We start from the raw sequence: 22,762 nt of genomic DNA on the forward strand, positions 1-22,762 counted from the left end.
GTAAATAGTACTATAGTGGATATCTTTGTACTTAAACATGTATTTTTTTCTCAGTTCACATTGCTTGCACATGCAGAATCATTGGGTCAAAATACATGAATATTTTCAAGGCTCTTAGATAACACAATGCCAATTAATTCCTCAATATTTCTGAAAAGAGTGGTTGATTGACTGGTTGGTTGATTGACTTAGGTCTTGCTTGATTAGTAGCTCAGAGAGGTAAAAATGATTAGATGGAGAGCATGGCTGACCTACCAGTTCATACTCTGTCTATATTAGCCTGCTCTCTGATATTCTTTTATGTATGTATTTCCATATATCTGGTTTATTGTATGTATTATAAGGTCTGTATGGGCCAGCATTTCCTCTTAGGCTAAATTTATAGAATACAAAATACAAATAGTTGAATTAATCAACCATCTTTTACTACAATTTATAGCTAATCTAGAACTAATTCTAGCTCTAAGTGATGCTTGTACCTGAATTACACAACCTAAATTAATAATCAGTTCTCCTTTTCACATTGCACTGATCATCTTCTGTTTTATCTTCCATTATCTTATTCTGCCTAATACAGGGTCAGGTACAATGTAGGAACTGGACATGGGTGGGCAAAATTACTTGATGCTGCAGTAGAAAGCTGACACCTGGGAATCAGTGAGGGATAGTACTGATGGTCTCTAATGGCTTTTTGAGTAGACTATAAGTCATTAGTATGTGTTAACAAGAAAGACTACAGAGATGAGGTTGTATAAAGTAGCAGTACCATTAAGTTCTGCTTTTTTTGAGTGTTTACATCTCCCAGCTCTGCTGTAATTTTCACAATAGTTTCATTCACTGTCTATTTTCCATTGTAAACACCTTGTACTTTAATGTCACTAATTTATCACCTTATGATACAGTTAACCAACATTTTATGTTGAAACTCTTCTTTTCCCAGGACTCTAATCATGGGAGATAAGAAAGCTGGGTTTTCTGTTTTCTGGGCTGATGATGGTTTAGACACAGGACCCATCCTCCTCCAGAGGTCGTGTGATGTCGAACCCAATGATACAGTGGATGCACTTTATAATCGATTTCTTTTTCCTGAAGGAATCAAGGCCATGGTCAGTATATTTATGCTATCAAGGAGAATTTACTAACGCTTTAAAGTTTTTCTTTTATTGAGAATTTGCTCCTGTGAATTTGTACTAAAAATAAAAAGCCCCAAAATAAAATTAGATTTTATATTTGCCAGTAGGATGGTATTTTGAGGGTGGAAATCTGCACTTTAGAATTTCTTAGTCTATGAATCTGATTTGTTCTTCTGAGGACAGTGATCAAGTGAATAAAGTAGTAATCAAACTCCTTCGTTCATTTTACCAAATATTTGAATCTCCAACCCTGTTTATAATGGCTAATTGTAAAGAAACAGCAGAATCTTAAGAAATTTTGATATGTAATTTGGGCTTTCTTCAAAAACATTTAAAATCAGTCTATGTAAAAGGGTGAAATTTAACACTGCTTTATTTGTTCAGATATGCTCTGGATTAAAGACTCAAAACATGTGCACCACAAAGAAAAAATACATTAACCTGTAAAACATTGAAAGATAATTTCAATGTCATTTAATGTCTTCTGTGGAGAGCAGTGCTTTGTATCATTTAACAATTAAGAGAGTAGTTCTCGTTTTACCACTTATTTGTTGTATAATAGGCAGGTCACTTACCCTCTTTAGCCTTGGTTTCCTCATCTATAAAATGTGGGTAATACTGCCTGACTTAGAGCGTTGTTGTGAAAATTAAATGACGTTTGTGTAAAGCATCTGGCACACATAGGTGCTCAAAATGATCATTATAATCAAAATAGTATTTTGTGTGTTCAGTAGCATTCGAGCAAGCCTGGATCCTGTACCTGGTGATATTATAGCCAGAAATAGGTGGAATGAATGAGCTGTAAACTTGGCCCTGTTCCCAGGTGGCTCCCACCACATGCTCTTTTGGTGGTTGGAGTACTCAGCTGTGAGTACTTAGAGAGAAAACTGAGAACTTGAGCTCACATAGGTCTCCCAGTGAAGGAGAGAGGCTCTCAACTCAAGGTAAACATAAATATGGCATGGAAGGGGATGTAGGACACATCCCAAAGGCAATCAAACTCATGGGCAGTTTTAATTGTTTTTTAATTCCAGGTGTCCTAAGCTAGAAAGCCAGTTGAATTCCTTAAATATGACTTTCTAGAATCATCATCATGAGCAGAAATAACCCACAATGACTTATTTTACAATTATATTCCTGAAACTTCCATTGAAACACCAAGGGGAGATTGAAATTTGCTTAAATAAAGGAGTCATTTTAAAAAGTACAGGATGGATATTGGCAGTAGATAGACCTGGATGCAGATCCTGCTTCTACCACCTACAAGCTATCTCTGTGATCTTGAGCTAGTTGCTTTTTCTCGAGCTAGTAGCTTGAGGCTTTTTGGAGGCCTCAGTTTCCTCATCTGTAAAACAGGACTAATAATACCCATGTTGTAGGACTGGTATGTTGCTGCAAGGGATATTTTACATAAAGTAGCCACCACACTGCCTGGCATAATTATGGATCCAAAGAAATGGTAGTTATTTTTATCAAAGTCTGACTCTCTGGACAGATTTATATGTAGTAATTCTGTTCAACAGAAACTTCAGTTAAACAGGCCATGCCATTGTTGACCACTGGGCTCTAACACAGTTAATATTTTTGGCTTTAGGTGGAAGCTGTCCAGCTCATAGCCGATGGAAAAGCTGCTCGCATGCCCCAGTCAGAAGAAGCTGCAACATATGAAGGTATCCAGAAAAAGGAAAATGCTGAGGTATTTATATCAACTCAGTAACACATCTCAGAGTTTATTGTCGTCCACCTTTAAGCAGTTCTCAGTTTACTATTTCCTACCAAAAGGTAGATCTCCAAGGGAGGCTGCTACCCCATCCCTACTCATGTCCGCCACTGATGGAGAGAAATGTTTCTATTGCCTTTGAGACTTGCAGCATTAGAAGTTCATCCTGTGCTTTGTGCATTTCTAGATCTCTTGGGATCAATCTGCTGAAGCTTTACATAACTGGATCCGAGGTCATGATAAAGTCCCTGGAGCTTGGACAGAGATAAATGGACAGGTATGTTCTAGGAACCTTTTTTTTTTTTGCATATAACCTTTGTAAGAGGTATTACACATAAGTCTAGGCTTCCTCTGGTTCTTCCTTTGGTTGTGAGGAGAGTCTGTGTTCTAGGTACACGTGACCAGCTAAAAGAGCTCTAGGTACACGTGACCACCTCCCTCTTTACTCCCCATGTATTGAGCATTTGGTGTGAAGCAGACACTAGGCAAAGCCTCTGCTCTCAGGAAGACTGCAGTTTTATGGAGAAGGCAGAGAAGTGAATAAACACGCACAATGAAGTAAGACAAATGATGTAACTGAGGCCCAGACTCAGGTGTCTTAGGAAAGGCTTTCTAGAAAAGCTGACTGTTTTGCTTGCACTTCGAGAAGAGGTCAACAGGTAGAGAATGAGTCAAAGAGTTAAAGACCCAGAGGTAGGAGAGCATATTACCTGGACAGGGACTCGCAGTAGAGTTCAGTGAAGCTGTAGCTCCAGGTGTGAGGATCAGGTGTGAGAGGCATGGGGAGAGATGCAGCAGGGGCAGTGGGCGGGGTGGGGGGGGGGGGCGGGAAAGGCCTTCTAATCCCTGTGGGATCTCCACTCAACTCAGCTTCTCAGGTTTCACCTCTTGTAGGAAGTCTCCTGACGTCACACGCGCGGGCTGGCGGGATTGGGCGTCCCTGTAATGCCTTGCCTAGCTCTGACACAGCATATTATATACTATAAGCATCTCTTTATGTATCTATCCCTCTTACCCCCGTAGACTGTGAACCCCTCAGGGGCAAGAGCATCATGTTATTGTCTTGATACTCTCAGCACTTACACAGGGTTCTTAGTGCATATTAGGTGTCAATAAAAATATGTGGGATCAACGAAGGACCAAGGGAAGAGGTTTAGTGCAGTGCTTAAAGTGTAGGATTGGAGGGCATTATGGTAAGTGAAATAAGTCAGGCAGAGAAAGACAAATGCTGTATGATATCACTTATATATGGAATCTAAAAAGTACAACAAACTAGTGAATAAAACAAATGAAGCAGACTCACAGATACAGAAAACAAACTAGTGGTTACCAGTGGGGAGAGGGAAAGGGCTGGAGGGCAAGATAGGAGTAGGGGATTAAGAGGTACAAACTATTATTTATAAATTAAGCTACAAGGATATATTGTACAACGCAGGGAATATAGCCAATATTTTATAAATATAAATGGAGTATAACCTTTAAAAATTGTGAGTCACTATATTGTACACCTGTGACTTTATATTATACATCAACTATATTTCAATTAAAAAAATAAAGAATGCTACCATGGACATCCTTGCACATGTACCCTTGATCACATGGTTAGTACTGGGTGTATATCTTAGACTAGAGTGACATCATCATAGCATATGAATATATTTTACCACAACTGATAATACCCAATTTTACAAAGCAGATATACTCACACAAAAAAGTGTGGGATCTGAAGCCAGAATGTTTCCATTAAAATTCTGGCTTTGCAACTATTTGCTGTGTAACCTTTGGCAGCTTATTTAACCATTGGGTGCAGGTTATTTAACCATGGGGTGCCTTGGTTTCCTCATTGTAGAATGAGACTAATAATAGTGCCTCCTTTATAGGTTTGGGGTTGTTGTGAAGATGAAACGAGTTAATACACGTTGATTCATCGAAGTACTTAGTCCCTGGCATAGAATGAGTATTCAATAACTATTAAATATTACAGTGCTCAATAAATGATAGCTAATGGCCATAGAATTATAATAATAATTATAACAACAAATCAATTAGTATCCAGTTCTCTTAGTTACAGTCTGGATCCAGTCCTGTTTCCATAAACTGACACACAAAGCACCTGTACCTCCCATCGTACATCCCACTGCAATATAATAGTTTGTTTACTACTCTGCATCCCTGATACCCCACCAACACCTCCGCTTCCCCCACAAACCCGACCTTCAGGCTGCAAAGTCTGTGAGAGCTTTTATCTCATTCACCTTTGTGTCAGTGTGCATAAATGATAAACGTATACTCGTGTCACCTGGATGTGCGGCATTTTTTAAAACTCTTCAATCACACATTCACAGACTGTCTCTTGCTTTGTGTCATTTCCATAGATGCTTGATATCATTGGGGGTGGGGGGGGTCCCAAATTTTGTCATAGATGAGAATTGCAACTTCAGCTTTTTTGCCAGGACTGCTGCTCGCATACACCCTTATAACCAGCCTTCACCTCCCCCTTTCACAACCTGGGTTTGATCTCTTTATTAGGTGGTCACTTTCTACGGCTCATCATTACTGAATAGCTCCATCCCTCCTGGAGAACCACTGGAAATTAAAGGTGCCAAGAAGCCCGGTCTTGTTACCAAAAGCGGCCTTGTTCTTTTTGGTAACAATGGAAAAGCAGTGAGTGTTCAACATGGTTACCTCTAAAATAACTTTTTTGGTTTCTATTGATAAACCCAAGCTATTGAGGGACTAGCTTTCACAGGATAGTCTGGCTTTGCAGTGGGATGTGGGAGCTCAAGGTGTCTGTGCTCCATTTCTCTCTGGGGATGAGCTGGCTCTAGGTACCTTGATGAGAGGAAGGCTTCTCAGGACGGGCCCCGAGGACCCGCACAGCCTGGTTTGTGATACAGTAGAAAGATCTTGGAGTTTAGTCAGGAAACAGGTTGTGAATCTCTGCTCTGCCACTTACTGGTCTTGGGCAGGACGCCTCTCCCCTCGGAGGCTCAGTTTCCGCATCTGTAAAACAGAGAGAGTGATCTTGTCTGTCTGCCTTCCCACTGGCAGAGTCTGGGAGGATCAGATGGTGTGGCCCTCTTCAGAGGCTCCCCCCTCTGCCTCACCAGGCAGGCGCCCACCCACTCTGCCTGTGCTTGGGAACGTGGACTCTGGGCCTCTCTGGGCTCTTGGGCAGCTGCCCAGTGAAGAAAGTAAAAGGGCATTTGTAGCTCACAGACACTTTCTGATGGCTTACAGGATAGATCAGTTACTAAGATTGTAGGCTTCAGAGTCCAATCTAGTCCCGGGCTGTAACCCCAGCTCTGTTACTCACTGTGTGGCACTGGGCAAAGTACTTAATCTCGTTGAGCCTCCATTTCCTCATCAGTAAAATGGGGATAATAAGGACACCTGCCTCCATCAGGATTTGTGGGATTGAATAAGATACTTCAGCATATACATACTTAGCACCGTGCAGAGTAAGTGTTCCAAAGATGGCAGTAGTAGCACTTGTACTAGTAGCAGTGGTAGTTACGGTAGCCTTTAGACCCAATACCTATATCCGAATGTCAATTTGGGGAGGGCTTATCATCCATTTTGAGATATACCTACCCATAGACGTAACTTCCTCCTTTCTGCTGCCATGGCTGAAATACCATTTCAGTCCTTTTACACATAATGGTGAGTGCTTTTAATCCATATATATTTTTTTTTTCGGTACGCGGGCCTCTCACTGCTGTGGCTTCTCCCGTTGTGGAGCACAGGCTTTGGATGCCCAGGGTCAGTGGCCATGGCTCACGGGCCCAGCCGCTCCGCGGCGTGTGTGATCTTCCCAGACCGGGGCACGAACCCGTGTCCCCTGCATCGGCAGGCGGACTCTCAACCACTGCGCCACCAGGGAAGCCCTAATCCATATTTTTATATTTGTCAAATAAGCTGCTTCTTATACCCATATAAGACTCCTCCCACCAGTCTCACTTTTGAATTGTCCTAACCCTCAATTCTTCTGCTTGTTTTGTTGTTATTTTATAGCTGATGGTGAGAAATCTGCAGTTTGAAGATGGAAAAATGATTCCTGCCTCTCAGTACTTTTCAGCGGGTGAGACATCAGTGTTGGAACTTACAGCAGAAGAGGTGAAGGTGGCGGAGACCATCAAGGTGAACATGTGGAGTTCTTAATGTTACTCTTATCTTGGAAAACGAAACCATTTTTGTTAACTCGTACCATCAATCCTCAAAGTAGTTGGGATGGAACTTTTATTCCCTCTTTTTCGTATTAGCTGCAAAAGGAAATCAGTGCCAAAATTTATACGCACCTTTATTTGTCACTCACATAAATAATCCAAGGCAGTTCTAGGTTGGCCTGGGGGTTAGGGGTGAAGCTGGAACATGAAGGTTAGGGGTGGAGTCAAGCAGGAACCCAGGCTGGGCTATCTTCAAGGTCCTGCTGGGGGTCATCTCCATCCCAGACAGCCAAGAATAGCACAAGAACACAGAGAATTGTGTGAAGGAGGTTTTTCATGGGACAAGTCTGGGAGTACAGGTCACTTATATTCATATTCACCGGCTAGAAGTCAGTCACACGGCCACCTCTAACTTGAAGAGATGCTGAGAATTGTAATCAATCCAGGAAAAGAAGTAGGTTTGGTGAGAAGCTAACTAGTCTCTGCCACAGTGTCTCTACATGGCAGCTCCCTCATAAAAGTTTCCCTTGTGCAGGTCATCTGGGCTGGAATTTTAAGCAACGTCCCTGTTATTGAAGATTCAACAGACTTCTTTAAATCTGGAGCAAGCTCAATGGATGTTGTCAGGTAAAACCACCACCTTACTGACTCATACCCCTCCACCAGGGATTTTGACGACTTTGACTTTGACTTTGAAAATCAAATCGAAATCCTTTGTACTGGTTGTTATCACTCTATTGTACCCATCTACTGTATTTCTCTTTTCTTCATCTCTTTGGGTTTGTTTGTTTCCATGGTCAAATACATGTATTTGTTCCCTTCTCTTCGTTGCTAACCAGGAGTTATTTTCATATTTACTATACCCCTTACTGACTCATACCCCTCCACCAGGGATTTTGACGACTTTGACTTTGACTTTGAAAATCAAATCGAAATCCTTTGTACTGGTTGTTATCACTCTATTGTACCCATCTACTGTATTTCTCTTTTCTTCATCTCTTTGGGTTTGTTTGTTTCCATGGTCAAATACATGTATTTGTTCCCTTCTCTTCGTTGCTAACCAGGAGTTATTTTCATATTTACTATACCCCTTACTGACTCATACCCCTCCACCAGGGATTTTGACGACTTTGACTTTGACTTTGAAAATCAAATCGAAATCCTTTGTACTGGTTGTTATCACTCTATTGTACCCATCTACTGTATTTCTCTTTTCTTCATCTCTTTGGGTTTGTTTGTTTCCATGGTCAAATACATGTATTTGTTCCCTTCTCTTCGTTGCTAACCAGGAGTTATTTTCATATTTGCTATACACCTAGAAAACAACCCTTCTAATTATTTGTTTCATTTAAAAATCTGTCTTCATAATTCTTAGTTGATTCTCCTCCAGTTAGAATTGGGAACTTCTGAGTGAGAATGTTAAAAGGGATTTCCCTATATAGTCTCACCTAAAAGGATACCTTACACTGATTATGCCTGCCCCTAATCTTTTTCTCCTATCTCCCTAAGTTACCCGGTATGATATATCTAGAATGAGGATTGCCAGACTTCTTGCAAGAGTAAGGGTAATCACTCTATGGTCAGAATTTCTCTACAGAGGTTTCAAACAAGTAGAAAGGGCCAGAGGACTAGAAAGCCACCCTCTGTGGCATGAAGAGCAGACCAGGATCCTAACAGTGGCGAGTCTTGCAGAGGTGCTTTTTCTTTGAGGGCCACACTATGGCCATTTACTAAATAAACAAGGTAAACTCCTCTTGACAATCCTTCATGTCAGCAAAGCAAGTGTTCCTGATGAACATTCTGTCTATTTATTTATTCATTCATGTATTTAACAAAATTTATTGAACATTTATGACATCAGGAACAGTTTTTTGCACTGGGGATACAGTCATGAACAAGATAAGTCCCTTCATTCGTGGATCTTTTTTATTCCAATCATCAAAAACAATCCTCTCAAGAGCAAATATCATTATCAGAAGTTAAAAGTTTTGGTTCCTCAAGTTACAGATTTCTCAGCTATGGTTCATGAGTTCCCAGAAACGTCTCATTTGCTCAACTAAAGATTTCAACATTGTACTTTTAACACTAGTTTTTTGCTAACAAGGTACTCCTGCAGGAGTTACCCATTTCCTGTTTGAGTGTCTGACTTACAATAATCATCTGATATTATTATCTTGGACTATCAAGGCACCTCATCTCTTTTAGGGAATAAATGGCTGAGCAACCCCTGTGGTGAGCTTTCTAGTACACCTCTGTCTGGTACACCTTTGCTACTCAAGGAATGTCAAATTAGAGCTATGATTTGAAAAATTAACAGTGAAAAATCAAAGGGTTGAAAAGGACTTTACAAATTATATTAACCTTCCCGATGGTTCTATTTAGTACCTATCTTAGCCATGTAATACAAACAAATGTTTGTTTTATTGTTTCACAGGATCTAGAGAAAATATTCTACGGTATGACTTTGGTTTCTTATAATCGTCACAGTTCAGAAATTTTCCTTATTTCTTATTCCTTGAGTATTTTGAAAGGAAAGAAACCGATTTTATGTGCCCTTTATCATCTTGCTTGCAAGTAATTAAAATGTCTTTGCCTTAATTTCTTGTATTTCTAGTCATGTATAAAAAAAATTGCTGGGTCTTCCCTGGCAGTCCAGTGGTTAAGACTCCGCACTTCCAATGCAGGGGGTGCAGGTTCGATCCCTGGTCGGGGAACTAAGATCCCACACGCCATGCGATACAGCCAAAAATAAATAAAATTTAAAAAAAATATATAAAAAGTTTAAAAATTGCCACTGTCCTTCAAGACAGCTTTAAAATTTTTTTCTCCCAATCTTATCAATTTCTCTGATTATTATCATAGAAGATCTCATGGGATATAAATAGGCATGTGACATACGTCCTACTTCAAAGCACATTAAATGTAATCACAGTCCCTCTAAACTCTTTTAAAAATGTAAGTAACATGAGCTGGTTCTTCCTTTCAGGCTGGTTGAAGAGATAAGACAGAAATGTGGAGGACTTCAGTTACAGAATGAGGATGTTTATATGGCCACCAAGTTTGAAGACTTCATCCAAAAAGTCGTGAGGAAACTGAGAGGAGAAGATCAGGAAGCGGAGCTAGTGGTGGATTACGTAAGCCTGTCCATGGTGTTGAAAACCTAAATCGTTAAGACCTTCGTACTATAAAAGAATGCTGTACCTTTCATCCATTTGTTTTTACATTTACAACCTTTTTAAAATGACAGTTTTATTGAGATTATAATTCAGATACCATACATTTCACCCTTTTAAAATGTATAATTCATTGGTTTTTAGTATATTCACCAAGTTGTGCAACCATCACCACTATCTAGTTATGGAACTTTTTTTTTTTTTTTTTTTTTGCGGTACGCGGACCTCTCACTGTTGTGGCCTCTCCCGTTGCGGAGCACAGGCTCCGGACGCGCAGGCTCAGCGGCCATGGCTCACGGGCCCAGCCGCTCTGCGGCATGTGGGATCCTCCCGGACCAGGGCACGAACCCGTGTCCCCTGCATCGGCAGGCGGACTCTCAACCACTGCGCCACCAGGGAAGCCCTATGGAACATTTGTATCACCTCCTAAAAAGAAACCCTGTATCCCTTGGCAGTCATTCTCTGCTCTCCTCTCTAACTTACTTTCTGTTTCTATGGATTTGCCTATTCTAGACATTTCATATAAATGGAATTATGTAATAAGTGGCCTTTTGCAGCTGGCTTCTTTCACTTAGCATAATGTGTTCAAGGTTCATCCATATTGTAAATTATCACTTCATTCCTTTTTCCTAGCCAAGTAATAGTCCATTGTGTGGATAAACTACATTTTGTTTATCCTTTCCTCAGTTGATGTACATTTGGACTGTTTCTACTTTGGGGCTATTATAAATAATGCTGTTATGAAAATTCATGTATAAGTTTTTGTGTGAACATATGTTCTCAGTTCTCTTGGGTAAATATCTAGAAGTGGAATTGATGAGTCATATAGTAACTCTATGTTTAACTTTTTGAGGAACTGCCCATCTGCTTTCCAAAGTGACTACACCATTTTACAATGCCAGTAGCAACGTAGAAAGCTTCTAATTTCTTCATGTCCTCACCAACATATGCTATTGTCTGTCTTTTCTCTTTCAGCTGTTCTAGCAGGTGTGAAGTGATATCTTGTTCTGGTTTTGATTTACATTTCCCTAATGACTAATGATAAACATCTTTTCATGTGCTTATTGGCCACTTGTATGTCTTCTTTGGAAAAATACCTATTCAAATATTTCACCTGTTTTGGGGTTTTTTTTGGTCATTGTCGTTGTTTCTTTTGTTTGTTTTGGTTTGGTTTTTTTGGCCTCACCAAGCAGCTTGTAAGATCTTAGTTCCCTGACCAGGGATGAAACCCAGGCTGCTGGAAGTGAGGACACCCAGTCCTAACCACTGGACCACCAGGGAATTCCCTCAAATCCTTGTTTCTTTTTTAACTGGGATATTTGTCTTTAATTTTTGAGTTGTAGGAGACCTTAGTATATTTTGGATACTAGACCCTAATCAGATTTATTATTTGTAAATATTTTGTCCCATTCTGTGGGTTTTCTTTTCACTTTTTTGATAGTGTCCTTTAACACACAAAAGTTTTAAAATTTGATTAAGTCCAATTAATCTGTTTGTTCTTTTGCCACTTGGGCTTCTGTATGTCTTGTTTTTTGCCTTTTTTGCTCCTCTACTCCTTTACTGCTCTCTTTTTTGTTAAATGGATATTGTCTAGTATGCCAGTTTAATCTCTTTTGCTATATATTTTTATTTCCTTAATGGTTGCCTTGAGGATTCCAAGAGACGTTTTTCTTAAAACATTCTAGCTCAGATTAATACCAACTTAATACCAATAGTGTAGAAAAAATTTGCTACAGTATAGCTCTGCTCCCTACCCCCTTATTTGTGCTATTACTGTCATACAAATACATCTTTATACATTATAAACCCACCAACATAGTTTTATAATTATTGCTTTATGCAGTTGTCTTTCAAATCAGATAGAAGAAGAAAAGGGTTTAAAAACAAAAATACATTTATACTGACTTATATTTACCTTTGTCAGTGTTCTTTATTTCTTCATGTAGATTTAAGTTACTGTCTAGTGTCCTTCCATTTCTGCCAGAAGGACACTTTTTAGTACTTTTTGAAAGGCAGTGTGCTAGCAATGTTCATGTGCAAGCAATGTTCACGTGCTAGCAATGTGCTAGTTTCATTCATTTGGGAATGACTTAATTTCTCCTTTGTTCTTGGAGGGTATTTTTGCTGTATGTGGAATTTTCAGTTGACAGTCTCTTTCTTTCAGCACTATGAATATATCATCCTATTGCTTTCTGGCCTCCGTGGTTTCTGAGGATAAGTCATCTGTTAATTTTATTGAGGATCCCTTTTATGTGATGAGTTGCTCCTCCCTTGTGGCTTTCAAGATTCCTTCTTTGTCTTTGGCTCTTGACCATTTTTATATGATGTGTTTAAGATGGATCTCTGATATTTTTCTACTTGGAGTTTATTGAGCTTCTCGGATGTGCAGACTAATGTTTTTCATCAAATTTGGGACATTTTCAGCCATTATTTCTTCAAATATTCTTTCTGCCCCTCTCCCCTTCTCCACTCATTCCTGGGACTCTCATTATGCATGTGTTGGTACATTTGATGGTGTTCTGCAGGCTTCTAAGGCTCTATTCATTTTTTTTTTTTTTTTTTTTTTTTTTTTTGGTGGTACGCGGGCCTCTCACTGTTGTGGCCTCTCCCGTTGCGGAGCACAGGCTCCGGACGCGCAGGCTCAGCGGCCATGGCTCACGGGCCCAGTCGCTCTGCGGCATGTGGGATCTTCCCGGACTGGGGCACGAACCCGTGTCTGCTGCATCGGCAGGCAGACTCTCAACCACTGCGCCACCAGGGAAGCCCGGCTCTATTCATTTTTTAAAAATATTTATTTATTTGTTTTTAAAATTTATTTTGGCTGTGCCAGGTCTTCGTTGTGGCACGTGGGATCTTTAGTTGTGGCATGCACACTCTTAGTTGTGGCATGCACACTCTTAGTTGCAGCATGCATGTGGGATCTAGCTCCCCAACCGGGGATTGAACCCGGGCCCCCTCCATTGGGAGTGCGGCATCTTACCCACTGGACCACCAGGGAAGTCCCTCTATTCATTTTTTAAATTCTTTTTCCTTCCTATTTTCAGACCGGATATCTCTATTTACCCATTGTCTGGTTTGCTAATTCTTTCTTCTGCCTGCTTGAATCTACTGTTGAACCTCTCCAGTGACTTTTAAAATTTCAGTTATTGCACATTGCTTTTTTTATGGCTGAGTAGTATTCCACTGTTTATATGTATATGTATATATATATGCCACATCTTCTTTATCCATTCATCTATTGATGTACATTTAGGTTGTTTCCATGTCTTGGCTATGTAAATAGTGCTGCTATGAACATTGGGGTGCGTGTATCTTCTCAAATTTAGAGTTTTGTCTGGATATATGCCTAGGAGTGGGATTGCTGGATCATACGGCAACTCTATTTTTAGTTTTTTAAGGAACCTCCATACCATTTCCATAGTGGCTGCACCAATATAATTCCCACCAACAGTGTAGGAGGGTTCCCTTTTCTCCACATCCTCTCCAGCATTTGTTATTTGTAGACTGTTTAATGATGGCAATTCTGACCCGTGTGAGGTGGTACCTGATTGTAGTTTTGATTTGTATTTCTCTAATACTTACTGATGATGAGCAGCAAGCTATCCTCGTGCTATTTTTTGTTTCTTTTCTAGGCATCATCAATTTCTCTATGTAAAATAATTTCTGAAATCATTAAATTTCCTTTTTAATGCCTTCATTGATGTGTGATTTTATGCCAGTAATGCTCTTTCACATATATAATTTTAATTATGTCTCTTAATAACTATATGAAGCAGGCATATTATCCCCATTTTATTGTTGAAAAAACTGAGATTTATAGAGGTTAATGGACTAATCTAAATTCACTTGCCAGCTAATAGTAGAGAGTAAAATTTAAGCAACACATATGTAAGAGAGGGAAAGTGAAAATGGGGAAGAACACTGGAAAGAAAACTTAAAATGGCACCAGTGTAAAAGGAAACCTATTGACAGGCAATTTCAAAACTTTGAATGACAGTAGTTGGTGCACTCCACAGATGTTGCCACTAGATGGTGGTGTTTCCATTATCTTGAGGTCTTCTGAGTCATATTTCATCTCTATGAGGAAGAAAACAGATCTTTATAAAGCTCCCCCTAGAGTACTTCGGTCATCACAGAAGCTGACCTGTCTCAATGGCCAATCTAAGCATCACGAGGCCTAAATATTACATACGCTTGTCTCTTCTAGACAGTAAGCACTAGAATCCCATTGACTTAACGCCTCCCTCCGCATTAGTGAATAAGCTTCTTTATTGCTATTTGGTATCAAATGCATACGCACAGAAATCCATTGAATCTATTAATATAATTCTCTCTTTTAGGTTTCAAAGGAGGTCAATGAAATGACAGTAAAAATGCCATATCAGTGTTTCATAAATGGACAGTTCACAGATGCCGATGATGGAAAGACTTACGACACCATCAACCCAACAGATGGATCTGTGAGTAATTTCTTAGCGTGTGTAGTGACCACTGATCATGGATTTTTTTCATTTATACACTTATAAAACAGTCTTAAAAAGTTACTTATTCTATTACTCTGCCCCTGAGCACTTCATATAAATGTACTTCATGCATTTCTTTCAACTATTCATTGCTGGTACTGGCTGCTGTTAACTACAGTAACCAACTTTAAAGACTGAATATTTATGATGAATTTAGATGGATCACTATACCTATACACATCAGAAGTACAATTCCACATAAAGCTATATGTGTGAAAAAAAAAATCTCAGACTTTGCAAGCTCGTGGTGAGAAATTCAGCTTCCCCAAGGCAAGAGAAGAAATACAGTTTCCTAAATGTGTCTTCTCATACTGTAGTGTGACATGCAAAGTACTAAATTTTAGGCTCATAATTTTCATGTTAAAATTGTTTCTTTTTCTTTACTATATTACTGGAAGTATTGATTTTCCATCATAAAAATTCTTTGAATTTTGTAGTATAATAATTAATCCCAAGAAACATATCTCCATATATAAATAACCTAGAACCTATTTTTTCCTACCTTGAAATAGACGATATGCAAAGTATCCTATGCCTCTTTGGTGGATGTTGATAAAGCAGTGGCAGCAGCCAAAGATGCTTTTGAAAATGGTGAATGGGGAAGAATGAATGCACGAGAAAGAGGAATATTGATGTACAGGTACAATTTTTAAGGACACAGCCTGTGGCCTTTGGATACTGACTAGATTGCCAAGATTTTTAAAATTTCTTCAGAACATTCTAGCATGCACCTGTTATATAGCACATCTTTTGTTCCTTGCATCCTATAAAATCCCATATATATGAGTTCCTGATTTTTGTACTGTTGCTTGTTTCAGTCAGCCTCCCTGTACCGGAAAAAGTTTAGTAAAGGACTATGTATTTGTAAAGATGTGAGCAAAGTCAAGGGAATCCGTCAAAGGATAATGAAGCACCCGGGCAGGGGTAGAACAGGGGGAAGGTGCTCTTACTCCAAGGCCTGAAGGGACAGAGGAAGGAGCTGTTACTAGAATCAGGTAAGATCTATAGCTGTAGGAGAAGACCACACTACAGCGGGTTTGGGTAGAGGGACGCAGCATCTGCTGATCTACAGCCCATCGCTGAGGCGACCGGAGGATTCAAATCCCAGACCATTTTGTCCTCCAGTTCGCCAGTCTCTTGGGGGTACCTGCCACTGGCCCCTCATTAGCTATGCCCAGTGAGAGAGCACGGGAGCCTGTGATGTAGTCTATAAAGGTCATCCTCCAGGGGTCACAGAGCAGGGTGGAGACGAGAGCACATGGAGACCGTCCAGCACCCTGCTGTTTCCAAAGGGACATTTTAAGTCGACTTCATATGTAGGGAGTAGAAGCAAGGAGGAAAAATACTAAGGCCTGGAAGGGGTATTATAAATCGGTAGCTGAGTATGCCAAGAGTAATCAGATTCGATCATAAATTCAGTTTTCTACTTACTAAAAGCCAAATAGCTGACTTTGTCCAAAGATTTCTTGGAACAGGATCTGAAAGAAACATTAGGGAGGAGGATTTCAAGCCTGACTTTGGAATGGTCCAAAAGGAACATCTCAGAACCACTAAAGAAAGGAAGGAAAACAAATGGAAGAGGTGAACACAAAAGATGAACTTGGACTATTTCATAGTCATTAGACAGTCCTGTACTTATCTTCCCAAAGAAACTAGACACCAGACAGAAACCTGTTGCAGTGTTTATCATTCATTCCAGGTTTTTCTGTCTTTGTCCTTTTCAGCTAGTGTTGGAAATGTTTCTGTCCCAACCAGAAATCCTCAAGTGTTCCTCGGTTCTCTAGGATTGTGGTTTGCCCCCTAACACCTCCCAGTATATTCATGAACTATCCACATTCCCACTGTTTTCTGTCATTGATCTCCTTGGATTACTGTGGCTCAATCACTATTTTACTGCTTATACATCTATGATGCAAATGATACAGACTTCCAACACCCTCTGCTTCTTCATTATAACTCTTAAAACAAATTATTAATGAAATTTTTTGTTGAATGTCTGTCTTCCCTGCTAGACCACGTTCTCCATGAGGACAGAGACCTGGTTCATTTGTGTTCGCCTCCGAGTTCTCAGCCCTTAGGATGATGCATGAAATGCAGTAGAGACTCAATATTTGTTGAATGAATTTCTTTATGCATACAGACTGGCAGACCTACTGGAAGAGAACCAAGAAGAGCTGGCAACCATCGAAGCCCTCGATTCAGGGGCTGTCTACACCTTGGCTCTGAAGACTCACATTGGAATGTCTGTGCAAACATTCAGATATTTTGCTGGCTGGTGTGACAAAATTCAAGTAAGTGCAAATGTTGTTTGTCTCCATGTAGATCATTCCAAGAGGAAAAGGGATGAATGTTTATTAGTCTGTAAAGACACTGTCAGAGCCACCCCTTATGTAGGTTTTCTCATCTTATCCTTATAACAATCATCTAAGGTAGGTGGATATCTATTAACTCTTATTACAGGTGAGGAAATTGAGGCTTGAGGACAATGAATGACTTACCTATGGTCACACAGTAAGTAAACCATAGAGCTAGGATTTGAACTCAAGATTTTCTGAACCTAAAATCTAATGCTCTTGAGAGCATCTGACAGTCTTGTTGGCATATAGAGAGAAGCCTGGTATCATGGAGGAATTGAAAACTCAAATCCTATAGAGGTCAGAGAGCTAACATAGATGGGCTATGCAGACTGGTTATAAGAACAAGATTTTAAAGACATGAGTTCAATAAAAATTTCCATTTCCTTTTTTCTACAAGAAAATAAATATTACATGTGTGATGATAAATAGCAACTATACGTGGCTTTGGTATTGGGATACAGAAGGGAAATAGGGCTTGCAGCAAACAAAAGAATGCATGCCACTCATAGACTCATGGTAACCATTGAAGCACCAGCCATCACAACCACATTCCCAGCAGCAAGGAGGAAGTGGGGAAGAGGGAGAAAGGTAAAGGACTTTAAAAAGCATTCCGATCCTCCTACACCTTGTTCTTACATCTCCTACTGGCTGTCTCTGCTAAGGAGACTGGGAAACCTAATATTTTATCTGGGCACATTGCCGCCAACACCATTAACATAGAGTCAGAGAGAACTGGTTCCAAGCCTCAGCTTTGACACTTACCAGCTATTGTTGTTAAAGTTATTTACCTCTCTGTGCCTTACTTTCCTCGTCTGTAAAATGGTCACAATAATCCATACCTTGCAAGTTATGTTATGAGGATTAGAAACAAGTGTTTATATACTACAGGATTAAAGTCTGCACCATAGTAGGTCTTGCACATAAATGTCATTTTTATTATTGTTCAGCCACAAAATCATACATATATAAGTATTTAGTAAGAGCAGTCCAAGTCCATCCTTCATCCTCAATTATGAAATCCAAACTGCTGTGAAACCTGAAAATTGATTTGTTTGATTGGTTCAGACTCATTTGGCGCCAAAACCTGACCTGAACCAAGATGAGTCTATAATCTGTATTCATATCACTTAGAGTGAATATTCATATATTTCACTGAATAAATATTAATATGCTTGATTATGGGGGGCTTCCCCAGACCTTATTGGAGGTTATAGATATAATAACATTGTATAAGGTATATACATTATATTATGTTTCTAAAGTCAAAAAATTCTGAATCCCAAAACACACCTGGCCCCAAGGGTTTCAGATAAGAGACTGTACACTTACTTGTATTAGTAACAGCAATAATATTTTATGTGGCAAAACAGATGTATAGCTTCAGTTAAAGACTACTGTCATGAATCAGTTGGGATCAAATTTGGCTGCATATAATAGAAAACCCAACTAAGAAGTTTGTTTTTATCTCACTTTCAAGAGTCCAAAGGCAGGCAGTCAAGTCCAGTGTGTGAAATAAAGATTCCTGCTCTTTCTTTGCCAGGGCATCCTTATACCATATGATCTCTACCCTCATGGCTGCTTCTTGGTCTCATGATAACCACTGCAGTGCCAGCCTTTTTAGCAACATTCTGAGAAGGGAGAAGGAAAGAGAGAGAGATTTGCATATATTATGTTTTGTGACATGTCTGATCAAATCTTTTGCCCATTTAAAAAATTGAGTTGCTTATCTTTTTTTTTATTATATGTACAATTTCTTTATATATCCCGGGCACAAGTCCTTTGTCATTGACCTGTTTTGCAGATATTTGTCCCAGTCTGTGGTCCACCTTTTCATTTCCTTCATGCTGTTTTTTGAAAAGCAGAAGTTTTTATTTTTGATGTATTTCAATTATAAATTTTTCTTTTATGACTTTTATGCTCTGTGTCTTATGTAAGTAATCCTTGCCTCCCCCCAAATCATGAAGATTTTCGCCTGTGTTTCTTTGTAGATGTTTTTATAGATTAGCTTTTACATTTAGGTCTAGAATTTTATGATTGGGCTAACTTGCAAATAGAGCAGTCAGCCTACTTTAAAGAGTGTTCCCCTCTCAGTGCTTTGTGCTTATGTCTTCCATTGGCCATCCCTATCTGCTATGGAAACTGGGGAACGTAGTAGTTTATCTGGGCATGTTGCCATTCCCATTATTAATATAGGGTTTCTGTTACTAAGAACGGAGGGGAGAATGGATATTGCTCAGGCAGTTAACATTCTCTGCCATGCCAAGAAATTGGGAATGGAGGCGATTAAATTAGCATTATGTTTTTTTTTCTCCTGTGTCTCAGTTCTTTTGAGAAAGACATAGCAGTTCCTTTTTAGGTGTAGATGTATTTCTCATAAATTGAGCACTGCTTTTTTAATATTAGCTAAGAAAAAGCAAGAGAGGCAGACGGAAAATGGATTCGTTAAGTTTACCCACTGAAATTAGTAAAATAGTATCAACCTTTTTCATTCTTTAGGGTTCTACAATTCCCATCAACCAGGCCCGTCCAAATCGCAATCTGACCTTCACCAGGAAGGAGCCACTTGGGTAAGACAAGGAGAGCGCTTCTGAGTGACTTGTGTTAGTTCGAGAGGACTGAGGATGTCTCTTTCTTCCCCGGCAGTGTCTGTGCTATTATCATCCCCTGGAACTACCCACTGATGATGCTGGCGTGGAAGAGCGCCGCGTGCTTGGCAGCAGGCAACACCTTAGTGCTCAAGCCGGCGCAGGTAAGACGCGCGGGGCAAGGTACAGCATCTCCTCCTCTCCCGTTTACTTAAAACCGGAGACATACATTTACAAATATTATGTCTTTAAGCAAAAATGGGATCATATATCACAACATCATTTCATATATCATGGGCATCTTTTCATATTAGTAAATATTCATTTTTAATAGCTACCCAGTGTATCCTATGGGGATTCCAAAATTTAGAACTTCCATGACGGTGGAAGCAGGCATAGTGTATGTCAGTGAAATCCATTACATTTCTACAAACCAATTCAATTCTTGCAAAATGCCACATGCCCAGTAGTGATTTAGAGTAGCTACAACATATCAAAAGAAAAAGTTTTTTGCAGGCATTCAAATTTTCATTATCAAAAATATTGTAAAGTTATGCAAGATGAGGGACAAGCATGCAAAAGAATGTATATAATTGTGGCAGCTGTGTGGAAATATATACATGTGGAAAATGAGAAAATAATTAAAAAAATAATTCGGATGATAGAGTTCTCAAAAACATCTTTTTAATGCTACAGTAGCTTTTCAAGAAAAACATATGGTAGCCAACTTAACACCTGGCTGAGCATTTACTCTGGACAGTGCACAGTGGTAGACATTCTGAGGTACCCAAGTTGTGGAGAAAACTTGGTCTCTATTCAAGAAGAGTTTACAGTTTGTTACTTATTAACTATTCTTTTATTTCTTCTTTTAGGATTTAAAAAAAATACAATTTCAATTGTCATAACTACATAGTCATGTGACCACAGCCATCTTGTTTTCCTCATTAAAAACAATTTCAGTAAAAAAAACAGGTATACATTCAAAAATTTTTTTAATTCAAAAGATACCAAGAGGTAGATAGTGAAAAGTCTCCATCTTATTCCCCCAGCCCACCAATTTACCTCCCAGAGGCCACCAATGTTATTGTTTTTTATTAGTTTCTTAGGTATTCCAGAAGTATTCTCTGTGTATACAAACATCTTTTTTAAATTAAATAAATAAATAATTAAAAAAATATTTTTTAACCAATTAAAAATCACACAGGAGAAGGGGAAATGGGAAATTGCTAATCAACAGGCATAAAGTTTCAATTATGCAAGATGAGTAAGTTCTAGAAATCTGCTATACATCATTTTGCCTGTAGTTAACTATACTGTATTGTACACTTAACAATTTAAGAGGGTAGATGTCATGTTAAGTGTTCTAACCATAATACAATACAAAATTAAAATAAAATAAAATAGCATTCTATACATACTACCAAAGGGGGAAAAATAACTTTTAAAAAAATATATTTATTGAGCACTTAGTATGTGCCACATGCTGTGTTAAGCAATTTTTCTTTAATTTTTTAAAATTTTAAAATATGTACGTATGTATTTATTTATTTATGCCGTGCCGGGTCTTAGTTGCGGCATGCGGGATCTTTTAGTTGCGGCATGCGGACTCTTAGTTGCGGCATGCGTGCAGGATCTAGTTCCCCAAATACAGATCGAACCCGGGCCCCCTGCATTGGGAGCTCGGAGTCTAACCCACTGGACCACCAGGGAAGTCCCCAAAACTTCTTTTTTTAAAACAGTTTCCAGTGTGTAGATAAACAATATTTTATTTAACCAATACCTAATTAATAGATATTGAGATTTTCCCATCTTTTTGCTGTTATAAACTATGTTGCAGTTAATAACCTTTTAAATATGGCATCATGCACATGTGCAATTATCTTTATAGGGTGGTATGTTCCTAATAGCAGAATCACTTAGTTAAAAGATACATGTGTTTGTGTGATAGCTGCTGGCTCATCCTTCCATGGGAATGGAACAGTTCACCAGCATCCTGTATGAGTGCTGTTTCTCCCAAGCAGTAACACTCATTAAACAGCAAGAAGCTAGTAAAGTGAAGAGAGAAGGCAGATAACCTAGCCCAGTGGTGCTCAATCCTGGCTGCACATTAGAATCATCTGGAGTTCTCTTTTAAAAATACTGATATCTGGGCCCCATTGGCAGAGATTCTAATTTAATTGGTCTGGGTCAGAGGCCAGGCATCGGTATTACTTAAAATCTTCACATTAGTTTCTAAGGTACAGTCAGGGTTGAGAACCACTATATGGCATCCAAAGAGAGTGCTAAGCATTGGAAAACCCTAGTGATTACATAGAATGTTCAAAATTTACAAACATGTATTGAGTGCCTACTGTTTGCCAGGCATATTATCAGTGACAAAGACATAAAATTTCTGTTCCTGTGGAAATTACAGTCTAGCTCTATATGCAATTTAAAACTGATAGGTTAATGATTGATGATAATTTTAATCCTGAGAATGAAAGACCCAAAGTTGCCATTGTTATGTGGGAGATATCTTTTTATTATGATATGAAACCATTGATAGTATTAAGGCCCTGTGCAAATGGCAGGAGGGCTGAATCAGTTGGCTTTTCCCCCCTTTACCAGTAAGAAGTACAGATTCCCGTGGTCTGAACTGGCCCAGGTCTGTCAGGCTCTAACACCTTTTTAAATATAATATTTAATAATGACCTACTCGTGCCCAGAACACTGCTAAATGCTTTTGCATATATCATTTAAACCTATAATCCTGCCATAATATAAATCTATATTCCAGTTGGTTAGCCGAATGGAAGAAAATCAATAAAATGAAAAGGGATGAGATAAAGATGAAACAGTTTGTTTTATTTTATTTATCAATGGCATAAAATCTTTTTATTCTTACTTTAAAAAACTTATCACTAATTTAGGATAGTTTTTTAAAAAGTCTTTCTAATCATGATGACTTCATACTAAAGCATAATAATATACACTTTGGTCTAGGATTGTCTTTAACTATAGTAGGTATAAATCCACAATTTGAAATATCTTCTTGACAATTTCAAATATTTGGGCCTTTGAAATTTCTTGTCAAGTCTAACTAGATTGCCATTTTTTTTAAACCTC

At 38.9% G+C, this 22,762-nt stretch overlaps 1 protein-coding gene across 1 annotated transcript in view; it reads left to right on the forward strand.

Annotated features, from left to right (window-relative positions):
* ALDH1L2 (aldehyde dehydrogenase 1 family member L2) overlaps positions 1 to 22,762 on the forward strand; it is a 52,726-nt gene that overhangs the window by 14,934 nt on the left and 15,030 nt on the right. The window contains exons 4-15 of the mRNA XM_007447308.1: positions 941 to 1,106; positions 2,728 to 2,829; positions 3,041 to 3,130; positions 5,383 to 5,517; positions 6,868 to 6,993; positions 7,555 to 7,646; positions 10,006 to 10,153; positions 14,533 to 14,652; positions 15,228 to 15,355; positions 16,856 to 17,006; positions 19,569 to 19,639; positions 19,716 to 19,821. Of these exons, the coding sequence (XP_007447370.1) occupies positions 941 to 1,106; positions 2,728 to 2,829; positions 3,041 to 3,130; positions 5,383 to 5,517; positions 6,868 to 6,993; positions 7,555 to 7,646; positions 10,006 to 10,153; positions 14,533 to 14,652; positions 15,228 to 15,355; positions 16,856 to 17,006; positions 19,569 to 19,639; positions 19,716 to 19,821 (1,435 nt within the window). The remainder of the gene's footprint in view (positions 1 to 940; positions 1,107 to 2,727; positions 2,830 to 3,040; positions 3,131 to 5,382; positions 5,518 to 6,867; positions 6,994 to 7,554; positions 7,647 to 10,005; positions 10,154 to 14,532; positions 14,653 to 15,227; positions 15,356 to 16,855; positions 17,007 to 19,568; positions 19,640 to 19,715; positions 19,822 to 22,762) is intronic.

The sequence above is a fragment of the Lipotes vexillifer genome, unplaced genomic scaffold (genome assembly GCF_000442215.2).
Source record: "Lipotes vexillifer unplaced genomic scaffold, Lipotes_vexillifer_v1.1 scaffold1017, whole genome shotgun sequence".
NCBI lineage: Eukaryota > Metazoa > Chordata > Mammalia > Artiodactyla > Lipotidae > Lipotes > Lipotes vexillifer.